A 21,320-nucleotide genomic window follows, 5' to 3' on the forward strand; every position below is an offset into this window, starting at 1 on the left:
TAAATGAACCAAATGCTGTCTGCAGCTTTTCATGCTGGGAGTGTGTTCTAGGACAGGTGGACCATTTAGATCAATGCATTGCACTTTGAAATAATCTACACTGCCAAGACTCTCAGTTACAGTTCGTAGGATAAATGTTAGTGTCTGTATATTTTAGGATGGTCGCTAGAGATTATACCAAGCAGCAACCTCCGGTCTAAAAATATAAGACACTGCGGAAGAGCTAAAATCTGCTGTTTCTCGAGTGTCCACTTGAGGCTGGCTCCAGGAGTGCCGGAAGTCACACACACACTTACCAAGCTAAAAAAAAGCCATTTTTAAAGCTGAAAGAAGCCTATTTACAGCCTGGTACAAAAAACCTCTCGTCTGGATTGCTAATTTCACTATGGGCGCACACTGTACAGGGGTGGATTGTTTTTTTTCAAACTCTGCAGTTTAGAAGATATTTAGTAGGGCTGATAGAAAAAATCAAAAATCGATATGTCAGGATTTTTTGTTTGACAATATCAAAATTGGGATTCTTTGTTAAAAAAAAAAAAAAAAAAAAAGGTTATTTTTTTCAATTTCAAATTCTTCATTTCAATCTTTGTTTATAAACTGGATTGGAAAAACGTTACCACTTTACTCCAGCAGAGGGTGAAATGTTTCTCTCTGACTCATGTGACGTGCATTTTATAGGAAAATATGGCTCCTGATATAGTCTGTAGATATCATTTAACTTTTTCACATGGTCTGATGTTCAAAAGCAAACTAAACATTGCAAAAATTGTAAATACCAAAGAATTGCAATTTAAATCAAATCGGCAAACCTAAAATCCTAATAGAATCGAATCTGGAGAATAGCCCTAGTCCCAGCCCTAATATTTAGATCACAAGTTTGCCCCATCAGAGGCACAGCTCAGCTCATGTGACTGACCAGCGCCTTATAGCTGTTAGTGTTGATACTCAAACCCTGCCACACTTCCAATGGCAGTGCCAGCCCATTTGCTTCAAAACAGCCTGGTGATGTCGCAGAGACTATGTCCATTGATGATATAATAATACAGTATGGATTATACACTGCATATTAAAAAGGGGAAATTTTATTTTTTAGGCTTTATACTGCCCTTCTGGTACCCCACAGCTTTACATAATTCAAAGATCAAAAATTTATTTTCTTTTTTCTCCACATTGGTGTTTAGAAAACCCTTCCTTCAGCCTCTGCCTGAAACACTTATTTTTGGCTGCTGTCTCTTCAAGTTTCCCTGCTTCACAAACCCCCTTCCCTCTGATTGGCCAGTCCTCTAAAGGCCTGTCAGGGGCAGAGCTATGGGCCTTCCTTGGTGTTTGAGGCCCTCTACTTAAACATGTCATTAACCAGTTGGGAGATCCTTATGGCTAATAGCCAACCATCCTATTTTTGCCGGATGTCTGTAGCTGTGATGTGTCAATTTACTGAAGGGAAGATTGAGCAGGAGAGGAATCCACTGATATCGCCTGTAAACACTCAGTGACTTTCAAAATAAAACATACCGTGTCAAAACCAGTTTATATTTAGCTTTACAATTACAACAAATGGACAGAATGAGCAGAGCCAGGCCAGGAGTCAAAAGGTTTGAGGTTTTGTCCAGTCCAACATGAATGAAAAGGGGCTGTGACTTTAGCTGTCAGTTTTGCTGTCAGTGTGAGTTGACAAACGCAGTCAACACACAATAGAGAGGATCCAGAGATATATAGTGTGTTTTAGCCTTATGAAATGACCTCATCTTTTCAGAACGTCTCGAGGATCTGGTGCTATTCTTAAAACAAACCAGAATAGTTTACAGACATATTTAGGGATTTCTTTCAGATATGTTTCTATTCTCGGCGAGCAAAAAATGCTTTCTCTAAAGAAAGGAGTACTTGGTTTCAAAGATTTATCAAGTTCATGTACCTGGGGTCAGATTTAAAATTTGATGGGAGGGCCACATTTAATACAATTTAGTGCAATTCTTGAAAAATACATATCTGCAGAAATGTATTCTTCATCAGATGCTTAAAAATAGCAGATTGTTTTCTTTTGAGCTACAGCTACAATTTAGAAATCTGATGAACTTCAAGTTTTAAATTCAAAATATTAAAAAAGTGGAAAAAAATATATAAAGAAAAAAGTTTTAATCTATAAAAAAGTAAATTTTAACTATTGGGCTTGAATTAAAGCAAAAGTTAAAAGAAAATTATGGTGCTGATAAAACAAAATACTGTCATTGTGTAGAATCTGTAGTATTCAATCAGACAGAGCCGTGTGAGTTTGGATAAACACATTACGTTACATTCAGTGTCAAATGGATAAGATAATGAAAGAATTTCACTCCCCACTGTGCTCCATTCAAAACTCGAGTTTTTCTAAAGAAACAATCCGTGTAAATATAAAGTGTTCCAGCCCTGGTTTCACGACCACATACATCTTCACTTTCTCCTCCTTTTTCCTGTTTCCCAGTGAAAAACAGAGAGGGCGAGGCCTGGAGGTGAGTTTCAGTTCAAAGTTGAAAAGGGCGCCTCTCAGAAAACGCTGGCAGGTGTTCAACAACTTTGGTTCATTTATGATAACAGCCGAGTTGACTCGGTGCTCTCGAACACTGGCTGTGGATTTAATGTAACTGGGGAAAAAAAGACAGAGAGATATGAAGTGTGTCTGCTGTCAAGGTCGGTTATTGCGTTTGTGTTCAGACTTCTTTACTCAGCTTACAAGACAAAAGCAAAGACATACAGAAGAATAACAGTCAGATATTTGTGCGCAGACTGCTGAATTGTGCAGTGTAAGTGAAAGTTTGACCTTATAACTGCTTAGTGTTAATACAGCAGGAATTCACTGGAATTTTGTTTTCATAAATGAGGACAGGAAAGGGTAACAGTGGAGGCATAAATCAGGGTTTTTTTTCCCTCTCCCCTTAGAATAAGTGACCGTATGAGTGTAATAATAAACATCCCAGGCAGAGATTGATGTTGGATGGGCCTGACTTAGGGCACGTAGTAGCTGATCCATGTGCGGGGCTGTGCCCACCTCAGGCACCAACTCTCCTCACATTTCCCACATTACACGGGGGCGAAGCAGGAAGAAATGACAGACATAATTTCCCTGTGATCAAACATTGTTGATCCGTACATTAACACAGCTGATGCAATCTACACTGGGCACAAAATAATTGAATGTGCTGAAATTGGGGACTATTTTGAGGTATTTCCTCTCTTTAGAGCAGCGGGGCAGATTGGCTTAATTAAGGAGGGAAAAACAGGAAGTTTTAAAGTCATGTCTATAATTAATTGGTTGCCTCAGCCAAAGGGTCTGCCTGGTCAGGGGGGCATGAGGAAGCAGCTCTGTTGTTGTGCTCAGTCACCGGGTTCACATAAGACTAAATACAGTCTGTGCTACAGGGGAAGGTCTTTAAAGGAAAACTAAGGTTTATTAATACTTAGGTTTCAGTTTTTAACCACAGTCATTTCAGTTCAAAGTTGAACTGCAAAGTGCTGACTTCTCTGAATAGAGTGAAATTGTTACAGTAGGTCCAAAGAGGAAACAAGTTTGTACAGGTTGTACACAGGCTCATGGTTCAGCCTCATTTACTACTACTGCTTTCAGAGCTAAAACTGACAAACTATTTAATGTAGGCATGTCTGTAATGATTTAAATAACTCTTATTACACTGGAAAACAGACTGAATATGACAGATCAAGGAAGTCTTTGGAGACTCTTTATAGGCTGCTTTAACCTGCAAAGGGATGGCCTAATAGAAAAACACGTGCAAAGGTCTTTGTAGTCTATCAATTTGTCTTCTTGAAAAGTAACAGGTTTACATCTCCAAAGATCACATAGTCAAACGTTAACCTATTTTTTTTCAAGCTTAAAAGTTGTTGTAAAGACCTCAAAACTGGCAACCAAGCAGAAATTTAGGCCCTGTTTACTCGACAACATTTCATCTAAAATGCTAAAAACGCAATGAAAAAATTGGTGTTTACACGGAAACACTGAGGGACTGAAAACGCTTTAGTAAGCATGCCAGGCCTAAAGTTGACGCTATAACTGTCTTGTTTAGCTTTTGGTAGATCTCCACTTAAAGTAGAGTTGGGCCAATCATCTGGTGTATCTGTGAATGCTACACCGGCTTACTGTTTACATGGCAACAGCGTTTCAGACAAATTCCACTCTGGAGGCCGTTTTCAAAAGTTTGCTTTTTAGGTCTGCTAAAACGCTTTTCTGCGTAAACCCGAGGCTGAAACGCAACAATATTTCTGCACTTCACCCCAAAACTGTTGTCGAGTAAACAGCCCCTTACTCTTACCACTGAAGTGAGTACATCTTTTACCTAACCTGATTTTTACTGCAGTTTTAATTTTATCACATAGCCCTTCAAAATCGTCCTTGTTTTTGTCTGATGCCAAACATGAAAGCAACACAAAACTCTAAAAACAAAAATTTCATCCCAAATATTAATTTTCACGCATAGATATGGTGCAACTCAAAAAAACCTTGGTCAAACCATCAGCAAGTTCTGTCTTTAAGCTTGTTTTGTATTACTGGCCTTATAGTTAGCAGCATAGACTGTAAAAAAGAATGGACGTCATCTTGCTCGACTCGCCACAAAAACTAGCTGCAGTATGGGTCAAAAAATCTGACTCTACAGTCATTCCAGATGGGCTGTGGTCAAACTTTAAAAAATTGATACACCTTGTAGAAATATTTCTCATATACCATTGCTGAGGTGATTTGAAGATATCATTTTGCTGCCTTGAATTCAAGTCCTCTTTTTTCTGGAGAGTTTCGTTTTCAGTAGTTATATGAGGTTAAAAACAAGGTTTTACGTCTAGTTTAACAGCAGCTGTTCTTGTGTATTTTTTTCTTTGGGGACTGTAAAATATGTCCGGTGTAGAGTCAAGAAGTGATAAGACTCTTGAGAGAAAAAAAATAACTATCATTTTTGTCACCCGGCTCCACACAGACTCTCCCAGACTGCTAGCATAGCTAATCAGGTTTTGAAAGTTTTTCTTCACGCGTCATGGAGAGATTCTGCCAGGGAGCCCGGCATATCACCACCACTGTTGACTTCACTGTCGTCTCATTCATTTTTTTTGTCTTTGTTTTCATATATATTTTTTAAGTAGTCTTCTTGAAGATCCACAAGGTCCTTTTTAAACGTGCACAAAGTTGAAATCTTGGTTACAGTTCTGACTTCTATGTCTGGTGAGATTTTAATGAGCGGCTCTATCTCCACTTTGGGAGCCTGCCATGCGTCAGCCTGTTATTTATGTTAGATGCTCGTTTGGTTATCAGGAGTTTTCTTAAGAGGTCTCAGCAGAGAGACACCCAATCAGCAGGCAGCAGAGGAGCCTCGCTGGACTCTTCAGTCTGGCTGCTGCATCCTGCAATTTATCCCCCGACTTCACTGTGTGGCTGTGCTTCTATCTGGAGCTCCTGATGTAAATTTATTACATTTCAAGACCTCAGTGAGCCAAATGATGTTTATACAAGCATACCTCGCTCTGAAGTCCTAATGTCTGAGATGCTGTGTTGCATTCTGGGTAGGGAAGGGTTGGTAAAATCCCACCAAAATGTTGTAGCTCTTAGTCATCTTAAATGAGTAAAGCTATGACTCTGTGTCAGTTCTCTGGAAGCCTAAAGACTTGGAGCAAAACTACTGATACCACTCAGGAAGGCACTGTTACCACCTGCCTCTGCATCCAAGTCAAACACAGACATACAACGCAGTCCTACAACATACTTCATGGAGCATGGAAATCACCCTTCCCTGACTCACTTCATTGTTTTGTCTGTTTCCCAACAGACCTGAAAGATTTATGCAACCTTTTTGAATACTCACTGAAAACGGGTAACTGAGCTTAGTTTAGTCTGCGAGACCTTTCAAAACCATGACTGACTTTTGATCATACATCACCAAGAGAGAATTTTTCTCCCATGTGAGATGATGATTAGCATGTTGCTTGTTGACATATGTTTAATTAGGGTCCTCGGCCTGAGCCAGGGCACCTTCTAGCAGGGCTAGAAGGTGCCCTCGGCCGAAGGCCGAGGGCACTATTGTTCCTGCTGCGTTTCTTTCTTATTATTATTAGGGTCCTCGGCCTGAGCCAGGGCACCTTCTAGCAGGAGCTAGAAGGTGCCCTCGGCCAAAGGCCGAGGGCACTATTGTATTCCGTCCGTTTCTTTTTTCTTATTATTCCACCCGCCCCGAGAACGCAAATTAGACCCCCTAAACATGCTCCAAAACTCACCAAAATTGGCACACACATCAGGATCGCGTGAAATTGCGTAATGATACCAAACATGACCCCCGACATCCCATAATAAGCTCAATAGCGCCACCTAGGCACACGCTAAGGGCCCTAGCTCAGGCTAGGAATGTCGTAGAGAGATGAAACCAACACCAAAATGTTCTTGTCATCGAGACGCAAAAATCATACGCAGCTACCCTGGACCTATCTCCAACAGGAAGCCAGCAATTTGCCCGCCAAAATAAAAAAAATTTTTTTTTAAACCTTTCTGCAAAAATTAAACCCGCTGAAACCAAAAATGGTACATGCTTGAAAATACCATCACATGACAGATTAGACCCTGCTCTCCAAAAGTTGTTCAGGAAGTTGTTGTTTCGGGCCCGGTTTTCGAATGGCGAGCCCTCAAAGCCGCCGACCGCTTTTGGCCGATTTAGGATTTCTCCATGTTAGCAGATGAGGAGAAAAGATTTCAGGTCAAAACACTCATTCTACTAGTGCCGCATTTGGGCCTCTAGACAAAAAACTAAAAGTCAAAGAGCTTTAAAAATTACATGGTTGGATTCCTGACAAAATTGTCTACAACCATATGATATTTTTACACAGATTAAGCCAACATTGTGGCCTACAGGACAAGTAGTTTGGCCATTTCTCTAAAGTAAAAAATCCATTTCTAGCACTTTTCCAGCGCTTTTCCAGCATTTTTGTGACGCATTTGGGCTTCTAGACAAAAAAGTATAACTCGTACAGCTTTAAAAATGCCAAAAATGGATTCCTGACAAGCTCTTCTATCAAATATGATATTTTTGACACAGATTGGGATCAAATTGTGTACTCTGTGAGGACTTCTTTACATTACATGCCTGATAAACTCTCAGTCTCCACTCTGTTTGGGGTTCTGTCACGCTAATTAGAATTCCAAGCATGTAGCAGGTGATGTCATTCAGCACAGCAGAGGATACGTTGCCATGGTATCAACTGACTCCCAGACATCCCATAATATTCTCTCAGAGCCATTAGACTCACTTTCACCCTATGCACACCAAAACAGCCCTAACTGGGGCTAGGAATGTCGTAGAGAGATGAAACCAACGCCGAAATGTTCGTCTCATTTTGATGGACACATTGGAGGGAAAACCGGCAGGAGCCCGAGGACCCGTCTAATGCTGCTTGCAGCTTTAATTATTATTATTCCGCACTCCAGTAAATCGCTTATTAGGTCCACTTAACATATTCAAAAACTCACCAAAATTGGCACACACATTATGGGTGCCCAAAATTTACGTTTGATACCAAACATGACTCCCGCCATCCCATAATAATCTCTCTACAGCCAAAAAACCTCTAAAAAACAGACAAAAACACACAAAAATGGCTCTAGCTCGGTCCAGGAATGTGGTAGAGTGATGAAACCAACACCAAAACGTTCATCTCATTGAGACGCACAAAAAATATAGGAGGTATTTTTGCATAGCTCCAACAGGAAGCCGGCAATTTGCCCGCCAAAATAAGAGTTTTCAGAATTTTTAGCCTTTCTACAAACATTAACTTGTCAATAACCAAAAATGGTACTGGCATGAAAATTGGTTCACATGACAGACCAGACCCTGCTCTACAAAAGTTGTAGGGGAAGTTGTTGTTTCTGGCCCGGTTTTCGAATGGCGAGCCCTCAAAGTCGCCGACCACGCAATGTTAACAGATGGGAGAGCAGCCCTCGCTGAGCAGTTGGGCCTCTAGACAAAAAAGTAAAAGTCGCACAGCTTTAAAAATGACATGGTTGGATTCCTCACAAAACGCTCTTCAAGAAAATCATATTTTTAAACAGATTAGGTCAACATTCTGGCCTACAGGATGAGAAGTTTGTCCCCTTTGGGAATCTCATCCTCCTGCACTTCTGTGATGATGTCACACACTGATTAGGAGTTCCACACAGCTGGTCACATGACTCAGCAGAGGAAACAAAGACTCTCTCCTCCATTAAAGTGCTTATTAGACACCCTCAACATGCTCAAAAACTCACCAAAATTGGCACACACATTTCAAGCATCAAACTCTTCAATAAAATATCAAAAATCCCATAATATGCTCTCTGTCCACATCTACAACATTCAAACAGCCATAGCAGCCAGGAGGAATGTCCTAGAGAGATCAAACCAACATCAAAATGTTCATCTCATTAAGACGAACAAATTGTTTGCTGACACCCTGACCTTTCCCAGACAGGAAGTTGGCTATTTCTCTTCAGCATAGCAGAGGATACGTTGCCTTGGTATCAACTGACTCCCTGACATCCCATAATATTCTCTCAGAGCCATTAGGCTCACTTCCACCTATGCACACCAAAATAGCCCTAACTGGGGCTAGGAATGTCCTAGAGAGATGAAACCACCACCAAAATGTTCGTCTTATTCTGTTGGACACAGTGGGGCCGATACCATGATAGTAAGGCAAAACCGGCATGAGCCCCGAGGACCCGTCTAACGCTGCTTGCAGCTTTAATTGATTAAAAAAGTCCTGCTGTGATTTCACTGTTTTTGTTTGAAAAGGCCAGGGATCTGACAGAAATGCTCGGGGAAGTATTGCATTTGGCGGCAGGCTCTGGTTCCCATACACGAGCACTGTGCTTAATTCAAAACGCCTTGGACACAAGGCTGACTGTTGGGCTAGTAGGAGAGGAGAGATAGCTGTAACCTTGCATTGAACTCCCAAGAATCTCAGCATACTCCTTGGACTGCAGCAGAAAATACTTACACCAGTTGCATGATTTAATGGGCGACTTTCAAAGCACAGACTCCTCTAAGCAGAGGGCTTGGTAATGAAATAGCTTTTCCATTACAGAGGAACAGTTACCTGATGAAACTGGCATTGCATTGTCGAGAAACGGGGATGGATTTGGTAGTCAAATTCTGTTAAGCTCCTCACATACTTTACATACTTAACTTTGTTCCTGCAAATACACAAAGCTTAAAAAAGAGAAGTCTCTGCCCCTGAAGGGAGTTTACAGCTGAGCAGTCAAAAAACAAGCATTAGAAGAGAGAAACAATACCAGCCCAATGTTTTACTGTTGTGTATTTATGACTTATTATTTTCAGGAAGTATTATTACACTACTAACATCTGCAACACGTAGTATCCCAGACCACGTGATGAAGGATGACCTGAAGTTACTATAAAGCTAAATCCAAATCCAAAGAATATGGTTTGATAGTATTTGAAATAAATCTGTTTTGGCTAAGCTGAATGGACAAAACATTTCCATGTGGTTCCTACTTTTTCTTATTCTAAGCTTTTAGAAGTGTTTTAAATCAGACACCACTTGTACAAATCCATGCTCAGTCTAATCTTGATGCCAAGCCAAGCCCTTCAAGTAATCCAGTGTAATTTCTCTCCATCTATCAACCTGCAGACTAGTTGGCTAGTCTGTTTGGCTAGTTTGCAATTTTCTGTCTTTATAACATACCTGTCATTTAGTGCTAAATGGCAAATGTTAGCATGCTAAATCAGCAAACTGATAATAAAACAATGTGTCAAAAAAGCGAGAATTAATAGTTATATATATATATATATATATATATATATATATATATATATATATATATATATATATATATATATATATATATATATATATATAGATATATAGATATATATATAGATATATATAGATATATAGATATAGATATATATAGATATATAGATATTTATATATTTTTATATATATATATATATATATATATATATATATATATATATAGTTAACCTTGTCGACTAGTGCTATACTCTATGTTTAATTCTAATGGCTAATGATAACATGCTAAAACAGAACATAGAATAAAAACAAAGCATCCTCCTCTTCTTTTACTGTTAATGTTTACTGCTTCACAGCATTTTCAGTCGGAAAAAAAAATGTGCCAGAGCCTCCACCTTTTCACTTTTTGGTGTGAGTATTTTGTGAACAGTACTACTGAGTCATTGGTGCACTGTGCTAAATTTCTACAGACCTGTGACATCATACAACTTTTGCTTTGTTCTGTGTCCTCTTTGTGCCATTTTAGAGTTAGCTGAAAGATCTTCCTTATTAATTGGACACTATGAAAACTCGTGTGACGTCACCGTAGACTGTATTGAGTGGACAGTGTGGCTCCACCATTTATCATTGTACGGTTTTGAAGCCAAAATACCCCCGTCACAGGCGCCACCATTGTAGCAGTTTGCAGCCAGAGTCTGCGCAGTAGAGACGATGAGGGATTCTGGGAGAATCTGAGTGGAGCTGGGTGACAAAAATGATATTTATTTTTTTTCTTTTGAGAGTCTAATCACTTCTTGACTCTACCTCCCGACATATTTTACAATCCCCGAAAAAAATACACAAGAACGGCAGCTGTCAATCATCGTTAAACATGACGTAAAACCTTGTTTTTAACCTCGTATAACTAATGAAAACGAAACTTTTCAGGTAAAAGAGGACTTGAATACTAGACAGCCAAACGATATCTTCAAATCACCACAACAATCAGACGTGAGAAACATTTCTACAAGGTGTATTAATTTTTTTAAGTTTGACAACAGCCCATCAGGAATGACTGGAAAGACAGATTTTTTAACCTATACTGCAGCCAGCCACCAGGGGGAGCAGTTTTTGTGGAGACCTCACTCCGAGCCGAGCAAGCGGATGTCCATTTTTTTTTTTTTTTACAGTTTTGCCAGCAGGGGCCATATTGAAAATGAGCCTCCACAAGTCAGTTAGCTGAGCTGTGCCTCTGATTGAGTAAACTTGTCATCTAAATATCTTATAAACTGCTGAGTTAGAATTTTTTTTTTTTTTTTTTTTTTTTTTATCAGGCTGTAAACATGTTTAATTCTGTTGTGGGAAGGTTTTATTTTTGCCTTGGTGTGTGTGTGGTTTCTGGTACTTCCGGATCCAGGCTCATATTTGTATTTTTAGACCAGAGGTTGCCGTTTGGTGTTTGCATTTTATTTGACATCACTGTCCTGCTAAAATAGACAAGTAAGCATCTTGTAACACCAACCTGAAGCACTAGTGCTAAGTAGCAAACAATAGTATGCTTAAACTAAGAATAAAAATGCTCCAAGCCTTTAAAGTTAGCATGGAACTTAATGTTGACAACTTCTCAAAATGGTGCTAGTTACGTTAAACCTTTAGAGGGTGTTTTGTATTATTTAGTAAGTATTATTTTCATTATTTATTTAAATGGTTGTTTTTCAATTATCAGTTACCACAGATTTTTTTTTATCATCATGTTAGCGTTATCATGAGTCAAGTTTTGGTATCATATCATATCCTGCTCCTAATTAGAAAAACTCCTCTCCAAATTCCAGCCAAATATGTAGAGGAGTTATAAACAAAATCCCACGTATATGGCTGTTTTTCCTCTCAAAGCTCTATGTATGAGACCTCTGCTACTTTTTTTTTTTTTTCATTTTATTAAACTTGAAGTTTCTATCCTCAAATGGCCATTTGTTTCCCTTATGTAGAAACAAATTTAATGCACCACTTCTCACAATGATGACCTCAATCTCTGTGTGTGCCTAAGTGCAAGTTTGGCACATTATTCAGAGCTGAAAGTTCCAAGCAGTCTGCACCTTTTAGGAGAAACAACAGATTAAACAAACACAACACTTGACCAACTTTTTCACAGGCAAGCCAGACATCTAATCCCAACATCGCTCATATTTGTCTTGAATGTTTGCATATCGGAGTGGAGCTTTTTTACTAGACTTGCACGGCCAGCAACTAAAATATTCTTTTAGAGAAATATTTTTCCTCTTGAATCATAAATACTTCTGTGAGCCACAGAATCAACAAATGTTAAGATTAGGAGTCACATACTAACATTACCTGGATGCAGCCTGGTGATATCCTTCACAGTTTTTGAACTTAATTTATTTATTAGATTAAAAACAAAAGATAAATAAGTAAAACTGAGTTGCTTTTTCATAAAAACTCAGACACCCCAGAGGCTTGTTAAATAAAATGACTCTGAATTACATGAAAGATCCAAGTAGTATTCTTTCATTGTCATAAAACATTTATGTTTCCCATTTTACTAGACACAAATCAGTCATGAGGTGTTCTGACTCACTTTTTAGTGCAAGAATAATTCTCTTTATCTCCCATTAGAATAATTTAAAACTGTAATTTAACATGGGGAAAATATGGCACTAGTATCCCACTGTTGCTTGCTCAGTAGATACTGTTAGGGAGGGATTAGGAGAAGGGGCGGAAAAGTTGGACAGTTGATACATTTACATGAATTAGCCATTAATAAGAACGACAAGATTTTATGCAAATCAGGAGCTGATCCTGTATTTGCGTTTTAAACTCTAATACCAAAACACATACTTCATGTGCTTCAGCCTGATACTGACTTGTATATGTATAAAAAAAATCCTGACAGCGTCTCAGCTCGACAGTTTGATCTTCAGTATCTCAAAGGTTAAAGGGATGCATGTTGTAAAGGAACTTTCCCTTTTTCATCATACCAGTGTTTTTTCCTTTTGCGCTTTTCCTCCGCTTTCAGCCTTCCATTAGCTCCTATTCTTGATAACTTCCTGCATTCCTCACACACACACACACACACACACACACACACACACACACACACACACACACACACACACACACACACACACACACACACACACACACACACACACACACACACACACACACACACACACACACACACTTTTTTTCAATGTTTCCCACCCTTTGATTTTTACTCTTCTTCACGGTGTCATAAGTTCCAACACCCAGCCTTCCCTGAACACACTCCCTCTGTTCCTGTAATAAGAAACACTGACTATACATAGTAAAATGATGTCATCTGCACTGTGTGACACTGTCATTTTTTTTACAGCACTACCCTGACAGGAGTTTTATAATTAGAAAGAGAGGAGGTGTTGTTCTCATTTTTACATATTATTTTCTGTCTGATCCTCACTGGTGTGTTACTTCCTGTGAGTAAGAGTGTGAGAGTTTATGATGTCACAGAGGTTGAGGAAGTGCTTTTGGTCTTTCATATTCACTTGTGCTTGTGTTTGCTAACTGAGTGGGCGAATGCTGGTTGGAAAAGTTTCAAAGGCACTTTGAATGTGACGAATCATAAAGTCTCTCCTTCCATACAATTTTTTTGTTGTTGTTTTTTTCTTTTTTGATGGCACTTGAACTCTATAAAGGTTCCAAAAACAGGACAGCAATCATGACTTCATTTTTTTTCTTCTCCCAGAATGTGCCCCCGTGTCTGTCGAGGAAACTCCAAAAGGGCTGAGTCAGAGATCCCATCTCTTCCGGAGGCAGGGCCAGTGGTGCTGTCCTTTGAAAGGCAACATGGAAAGATCAACGGGCATCTCCTGAGGGAGCCACTGGGCATTACTGTGCTGCTGCCCCCTCAGCCAAACAGCCCTGAGGCCTGTGCTCCTGCTGCCGCCGCTGCTGGGTTAGCATGCTCTGTTTACTTTGAGAGGACTTTCAACCCTGTGCAGCAATCAGGAACCCTGAAGCCTCCCTCTTTCTCTTTCCCTTCTCCCAACGATTTAACCACTAATTCTGCCATCACTCCATGACAAACATCTAAAAGACCTTTTTATCACTCCACAGATAATACCTGCAAGCTAACCGTTAGCTCCGCTTTGCATGCTTGTCTCAGTGACCCTCGGCTCTCTTCAACATTTATCCAGATGAGAGTGCATGCAGGGAGGATTTCTGCACCGTTGTGTTTATATTTCCTCCCTCGCAGCACTATGGATACCAGTCAGACAGTGCCAAGGTAGGACCACCTCATAAATTCACATACCCATAAATATTTGCCCATGTTTTGAGTTCAACACTAGTTTGCATTTACACATCTAAAGGTGGTTTAGTCATTTATCTAGATGGAAGCTCAAGGGCTTAATCCCTGGTGGTCTCGATGTACAAATTGAGTTTTTCTCCAACACCCAAGCAGCAAATGAACTCACATTTGCCTTTTACAACCAAACCTGGCACTACAGACAAAGAAGTTACAGTTTTTGATGAACTATTTAGAGATAATACCAACACAGTAGCTATTAGTTTCAACAAAATCTTGAAAAGTTTTTTTTTTTTTCTAAAACAATCGTAATATGTGGCCTCTACGGTGCAGTTGTGCAGTGTAGCACATTCCTCCACACTCAATAAACTCTGCTAAATCAATACGTCAAAAAGCAGACAGATAACGCTAAGCCCAGACATAAATCTTAACCATCTCTAAGATCTTTTCATGTGCTATTACTCACAGGCCATATTCGCTTCAGTACAGTAAACATTGTGACAGGTACTTTGAGCTGCTGGTTCAAGAGGACAGAAGAAAGTGGATCATGCTTTTGAGCCTTCAGGAGGCCAGCTAGAAAAGAAAAACTCTTAAGTAAAAAAGCTGTCAGGATGAATAAAGGCTTGCTTTAATGAAACATTAGCAGAATGTGGGAGAAGCCACCCCGAAAAATCTGGGGATCTGGGAGCAAAGGGTTTTGTAGGAGATGCGGTTTTTGATGCTTTCAGGTCAGATATCTGGATTCCTTTTTGTCCTCCATTAGTTAATCTGTTCCTTTCATTTGCTGGTTTGGAGTCTTTTTCTTAATGTCTTGTCTCCCAAACATGAAAACATCTGGTTAAAAAAAAAAAGCATTTGTGTTTAGCAAGGGAGGAGGAGGGATTACGAGCATAATGATAGCTCCAGCAAAAAATGCCCGAGAGGGTTATCAATCATTCCAAAACATAGAATATAATTTTTCTTTAAACACTGGGTAACTATGATATGATGTGAATCATCTTGACAATTTATTGGGCTGGATTTTGATAGGATCATTAGAATATAAGACAACAAAACAAAAACATAACAAAACAAAACAAAACAAAAACACGCTTTTTTAAATAAATACTTGAAGAATAACTGTCGTGTTTTTTTTGATCCAGAAAGTTGTGAAAACTGTCACAAATAAATGACCCTCCTTTGAATCAGGCTTCACAAGTAGCTCCTAAGAGTTTCTTTAGGTCTTGTGATTATTTTGTGGCTCGATCTGGCATTTTGTGCCTCCACTTTGTACCCATGCTAAACAGTTTCAAAATCAAACATACCCTCAAAATTCTCACACTGAGTGCAAACCATGCAGCTGTGAATTCAAAATTAAGCCAAAATTAGGTTTAATTTACACAGAAAATTGCATTGACACATCAGCCACCTGCCTCTGTGAATTTCTTCTTCATTCATCCACCTTAAAACCTCATCAACCCATCAGCTGTCCTCTATCCTCCCCCTTTGGTGAGTCAAAGTCATCGTGCATTTGTTCACAGGTGACCTCACTCTTCAACTTTGGTCTAATTCTGACATTAAAATGATGCAACAGTACACTTTAAAGTGTGACAGGTACAGAGTTTATAGTGAGTCAGGTAGTGCAGCACACAGTCGTCTTCTGTAGAACGTGTCGTGTAACATAAAGGTCAGTAGACACGTTGCTATTCTGGGCGTGCTTTGTTCAAACAATCCCTCCAACTGCTTTACATGGATTTGAAGCTCTGCTTTGAGAATAGTACCACAAAATGACTTTAAAGGAGTTGATAATTTGCATTTTCTTCAGTAAATGATTAAACAAAACCACTAGATGTCATAGTCTTTTATACCCTGTTTAAACCAAGCTAGTTTCAGTCAAATACAGTAAGAGCTTTCAGTGAAAAACATGTGCACATTCAACACTCCTGTACGTAAAACAGCCACTAATAAAGAAAAAAATAGAAAAAAAGACATCAGAATGGTTAGACTTCTACTCTATAACGATATCTTTATTAACAATCATAGCCATGTTTTCAACAATGGAAGATTTATAAATATTTTTTTTAACTTTTGATTCATAAAAGTTGTCTCGGCACTTGTGGCATGATTCCAGTTGTGGAAAGAAAAATAAAGAAAAGTCTAAAAGTCCTTAAAGAATACAGCGCTTTGAGAAGCTGTGGTATCCAATCAGCAGCTTCAGAGTGGAAATCCGTTATGTACAATGATGGCTTTATTTTGAAGAAGGAAGATGTGGGTTTGTGCCATGGATGGGGAGATATCGAGTACATGGCAGGGTCCAGAAATCATCCAAAGCGAGCCATCTGATTGATCATCTGGCCTCACATTCCCCTTTGTTTTTCCCACACCGGCATGGAAACGAATCCAGCTATTCCAAGCTCGCTTCTCCTTCGTTTTCCACCGTCCATCTCTTCTTGAATCAGCTGCAAGGAAGGACTCAAACGTCTCCCCTGATTACTTCCACACTACAAAGCATCCAGACGGATAGACGGATGGATGGATGGACAGAGGGGATCAGAGATTTCTGCCCTCCCAAAGATTCATGTGCTCAGGCCAAGGCCATGGGGCACCACGGTTCCCCCCTCACTGAAGCCACGTCTGAAGGCTGGGTCAGAGCCACGCTGGTGTACAGGCTGTCCTGTCCCGCGTACTTCACCGCTGAGCCTGAGCCTGTTCCCTCCCCTGAGCTGGACAGCACAGATGAACTGACCTAAGGCAAAGAAGTAAAACGTTAAGTTGTTAGGCAAACTATCGCTTAAAAAGTCAATATTCTGTAAAAAGAAAAGGTTAAAGTCACTTTTTGAATTAGATTTATGTGAAGTTTGCATGATTTCTATAAACACTGCCTCACTCTGAGTAATACAGGGTTGATCTTCCTGTAATCTTAATGTGACACATGAGCGTGCTGCAGTCATCACTGCAAAGCATCTGACAACCTGCATGTGATCTTTTTTTTTATTTAGCGAAACACCTGCTGGAGCAGATGAAGTAATGCTTTCACTTTGAATACATCCCATACAGAGAATGCATTTGGAAAAACTTACACATTGAAATCATTTGATGGATTTTCTCATTTTAATAACCTCATTTTTAATTTGATATATAATTAAAAAAAATCGTCTTGCTTTAATCTATCAGATGCTTCTGCATTCTATATTAATAACAAATTCTTACCCCTGACACCTGTCCAGATGGAGAGCTGGTTTTCGAGCAGTCTTCAGAATTAGATGAAGATGTGGATGTAGGAGTCATAGACACAGAGTTATTATTTCCTAAAAACAAAAGAAAGGCAAAAAATTACATAAAGCTGCGTTTAGATGAGATTTTTATTTAAAAAAAAAAACATGATTATTATTAATTATCTGCCACTCACCAGAGGATCCCTTTGTTTTACCCAACGTCTTTGGTTTTCTTTTTCGCGTCTGGATTCCTTCTTTCTTCATAGCGAGCGGCCGAGGTACCTACAAGTTACGGATCATTTTAGAAACAATTTATCAATCAGATCTTTATGAGAAGCTTTCGTCAAAATGGGTAAAAAAATGTTGGATACATTCATTACTCACCCCGTGTAATTTCGTGTAGAGCCCACATGCGTTACACACCGGCTCTCCCTCTGCGTTTCTGCGCCACAAAGTGGTCGTGCTGGTTTGACAGTTCGCGCAAGACAGACCGATCCTTCTGGACGTGGACTGGGGACAGACATGTTACATTTAATAAAGGATCAGAAACAGTAAGTAGATGGCACATTGAAGTGGGTGAGTTTTATTAACAGATCTTAAAGGAATTAATGTCTTCGTCTGCCACTTTGAGAGAAAAAAAGGCTTTTAAGTGAAAAGCACACTCCGCCAATCCAATTACCGCTCGGCCATTCACACCCTATTTCCGAACAAAAATACGGCTCCTATTATGAACTGCATTTAACTACCATTTACGCACGCCTTTCTACAGGATGTTAATTTTCAGGGAGTCCATACTTGACATCAGATTTCCTTGTAAAACCTGTGCGTAATGCGCGTAATGGCACCAGGAAGAGATTTGCCCTAATTGTGACATATTGAGATTGAATTACTCAGCAGACGGATTAAGTGCCCGATTAAACACGTCAACAAACATCACCACTTATGGGCACATACTGTCAAATAAAAGTAGTGAATTCAAAATCGTTACAGCTGAATTTAAGAAAGATCACTGCTTAAATTCATCTACTGGCTCAGCGTTAACAACTTATTTTTTGTTGGATAAATTGATTGTATTGGTTAATATTTTTAAAAGAACAATTAACTGACACAATAAACGCCAGACATCACTCAAAACGTCAAAGTTATGTGTTACTGGGTACTGTCAAATAGATTCAAGATAAATTTTACATGCCATGACAGATTTTAAGAGACTTTTATATTTACTTAGACGCTCTGCTAATCTGTGCGGGCTGTACAAAAACAAGCCGTCCAACTACTTTAGTTGATACTGGCAGTAATCACATCTTCTATCATTTCGACTTTAATTTGGACTACCACTTTAGTCTCTTTCTTTGTACAGGACACCATGAGTATCACCGGTGATGACCTCCGGCTAATGTTAGAGGCAATTAGGCAGGAAATTGAGCGGTTAAGTGCTCCCCTGGCTGCTTACCGTCCGTTTCTGTGGTTTAATTAATGGTCGGCTCAGCCCATTCATTTTGCTGTAGAGGCCGCAGGCATTGCAGAGAAAGTGGCCCGTGCCGTCGCGCCTCCACAGAGGTGTGGAGATGGAGCCGCAGTTTACGCACTCTCTGCTCTCCCCCATGTCGTCGAGTATATCTGAAACTGAAAAATAAAACTTAATTAAGCAAAAGGCACAGGTGTTCACAAGTGTATACATGTCAGAGGATTGTTGTTTTCAAATTTAGATGTGTTAAAGCAAACTAAAGCTCATCCACAATTTTCATCACGTTAAAAGAAAGAATATTTAAAATATTAAGTAAAATATGGGTGCATTTAAATACTATTTTTATAGGAAAAACCTACAACTCTGATCATACATTTATTTTTTTCACTGCGTTTTTCTTTAATGGCTCCATGTTTTTACTGTTAGGTCTGCGCACAGACATAGGCCTCCCTTATGCGCAAACAGGCACTTCAAGACCAAATCCTGCCCAATTTCAAATCCAAGATATGTTTTTTCTTTGTGCTACATTATGTAGAAAATATTTTTTGTTTTTCTTTTTAACCCTTCCCCAGAAGAGGATATCAGGTTTTGTTACAGAAATCCACTGAAATTGAGCTGCCCTGCTATGAGAGCCTTCAACAGCCTCCTATTCGGAATACAACTGCCTCTAAGAAACAAATCACAAAGTACTTCTTGCTTCTCTTTTTGATATTTTACACTTTCCAGCCTCCTCTTCTTCCTTCTTACCTCCGTTGGGCCCTCGGATTAGAGGAGCTCCCCTGCTCTGCAAGGTGTGCAGCATGGTGTTGTCAAAAGGTCCCCCGTTCCAGGGCGAGGCCAGCTGTGAGAGCTGCGGTGCAACATAAGGAGAGTAGGGACTCGCATAAGTCCCGCTGAGGGGCCGGGAGAGGCCGTACTGGTCTCTGCTGCTCACATTCAGCGTGTTACTGTAGCCGCTGTCTCGGGGCGTCCCGTTGTTCATGGGCGGACTCGGAGGATAGTGGAACCGGCTGGAGGCGTGCGGACTCCCTGTGCTGTATGAGGGGCTCTCCGGGGTGGATTGTGACCACACCGAGTGGCTGGAGACTGCGTGGCTGGGTTGTGCGGAGCCGCTGGCCTGCAGGTAGGACAGGCTGGGTATCATTGGGCCCACGCGGGAGCTGGGTACGTACACGGGGGAGTTCGGGTTGGAGTGCATATAACCACCAGAGGAGGAATCATATCCAGGCTGGCTCTGGGCCGCGGCGATTGCCAGTGTTTGGTACATGTCGCTTGGGTCCACCAGCAGGCTCGCCTTGTGCGCTCCGCCGGTGAGGACCAGTTTACTGCCCTGGTCTAAATCCGTAAACAGCGGGATGTCCTCGGCAGCGCTCAGGCTGCTGTTGTGATGTCCGAAGTGAACGTAGGAGTGTAGAGATCTGCCGTCCGAGCGGCGGTGCCCCAGTGCGTCTAGGTCGCTCGGAGGAGTCCTCAGCTCGTCCGAGGCGGGGCCGTCCCTCCTGTTGTCACCCGTCAGGTAGGTCTGCTCAGCCGGCGAGCCTGGGCTGCTGGAAACTTCTCGCTTGACCATGGACCAGCTGTTTTCGCCCAGGTCCATCCAGGAGCACTTTCCATACACCGTAGGAGTTAATAAAAGGTCGTCAGGGAGTAGTCTACCCTGTGATAAAACAAGGGTCGAACCGTTAGGATAGCAGGAAGGAGATGCGTTTTACACATGGTAAGTTTTACGCATGTGTTCCCAAAACATCTGGATAGGAAGGCGTATCTCAGACAACTTCTTTTCACCTCATAAGCACTCCCTGCATGTTCGAAAGGAAAAGTCCTTAAAGCCTTTAAGCTAACTTTAACATTTTTTGGCTAGCTCACTTCTCTCTCTCATCTGTGACTCCAGGAAAACATTCACTCTACTGTGGCTGCCATACTCCCATCAAGCGCTTTTTAAGAGGCGCTGGGTTCGTCCATGTCAAATCTCTGTCCTCCCACACACACACAAGTAAACACACACACATAAGAGATAGGAAACAAAACGCAATATGTCTTCACAGCAAAAGAGATAACCGTTTGATAAGACCCAAAACAGATAAGAGCAGAGAGGAAGGCTGGGGCGATAAAACAAAACCCTGAGAGGATGAGCTCGGTCCTGTTGCGCTCACAGCCAGATGTTCAGAGCCGCTGGATGAGGCATGAGAGGCTAAAGACAGTAAAAGTCGAAGACATAAGACTCTTTCTACGACATACCTGCTAGTTGTTTGCCATAGGTTGCACGCAAAGTTCCTAATAGTGGCTCGCGCTGCTTCTCCTGGAAGTACTGGGAAACGCTGGTGCGCACTGACGACGTTTATGAGAGGAGGCGCCTCTGGGTGCTGCGGCTGCAAGAGGCGGACCAATCATGAGGAGTGTGAGCCGCTGGAAGCACGATGGGGGTGCCAGCCTGAGGACTCCTCCAATCAATCACAGAAAGGAGAGACAGAGAAGGAGAGAGATACTTGATCATGTCTGGAGGTTCCAATAATTTGCAAATGTAATCACGTGGAACAGAGTTTGTTTGATTTGGACAGAGAAACTAAGCTCCACCCTGCTCATTTGTTTTGATTTTTAATTCAGTGGT

At 40.7% G+C, this 21,320-nt stretch overlaps 1 protein-coding gene and 1 long non-coding RNA gene across 3 annotated transcripts in view; one reads left to right on the top strand and one right to left on the bottom strand.

Moving 5' to 3' along the window:
* The window catches only part of LOC141803784 (uncharacterized), a 40,041-nt gene extending 23,695 nt beyond the window's left edge, over positions 1 to 16,346 (top strand). Inside the window, exons 3-4 of one of the 2 annotated variants that reach the window (XR_012599606.1) lie at positions 13,490 to 13,699; positions 13,861 to 16,346. This is a non-coding gene — a long non-coding RNA (uncharacterized LOC141803784). Of the gene's footprint in view, positions 1 to 13,489 lie in introns of both variants that reach the window. The other variant, XR_012599605.1, reaches the window with a different exon arrangement.
* Positions 16,347 to 16,357: 11 nt separating this feature from the next.
* On the bottom strand, positions 16,358 to 21,101 carry gata6 (GATA binding protein 6). The gene is made up of 7 exons (XM_074687782.1): positions 20,951 to 21,101; positions 19,460 to 20,369; positions 18,698 to 18,870; positions 17,629 to 17,754; positions 17,439 to 17,526; positions 17,240 to 17,337; positions 16,358 to 16,775 (listed from the first exon to the last, which is right to left on the bottom strand). Exons 2-7 carry the CDS (start codon positions 20,307 to 20,309, stop codon positions 16,614 to 16,616), a joined length of 1,497 nt encoding a protein of 498 aa, XP_074543883.1. The 5' UTR covers positions 20,310 to 20,369; positions 20,951 to 21,101; the 3' UTR covers positions 16,358 to 16,613.
* Positions 21,102 to 21,320: the final 219 nt, after the last annotated feature.

This window comes from Halichoeres trimaculatus, unplaced genomic scaffold (assembly GCF_033239565.1).
Source record: "Halichoeres trimaculatus isolate MK-OKI-2021-1 unplaced genomic scaffold, fHalTri1.1 fHalTri1_scaffold_15, whole genome shotgun sequence".
NCBI lineage: Eukaryota > Metazoa > Chordata > Actinopteri > Labriformes > Labridae > Halichoeres > Halichoeres trimaculatus.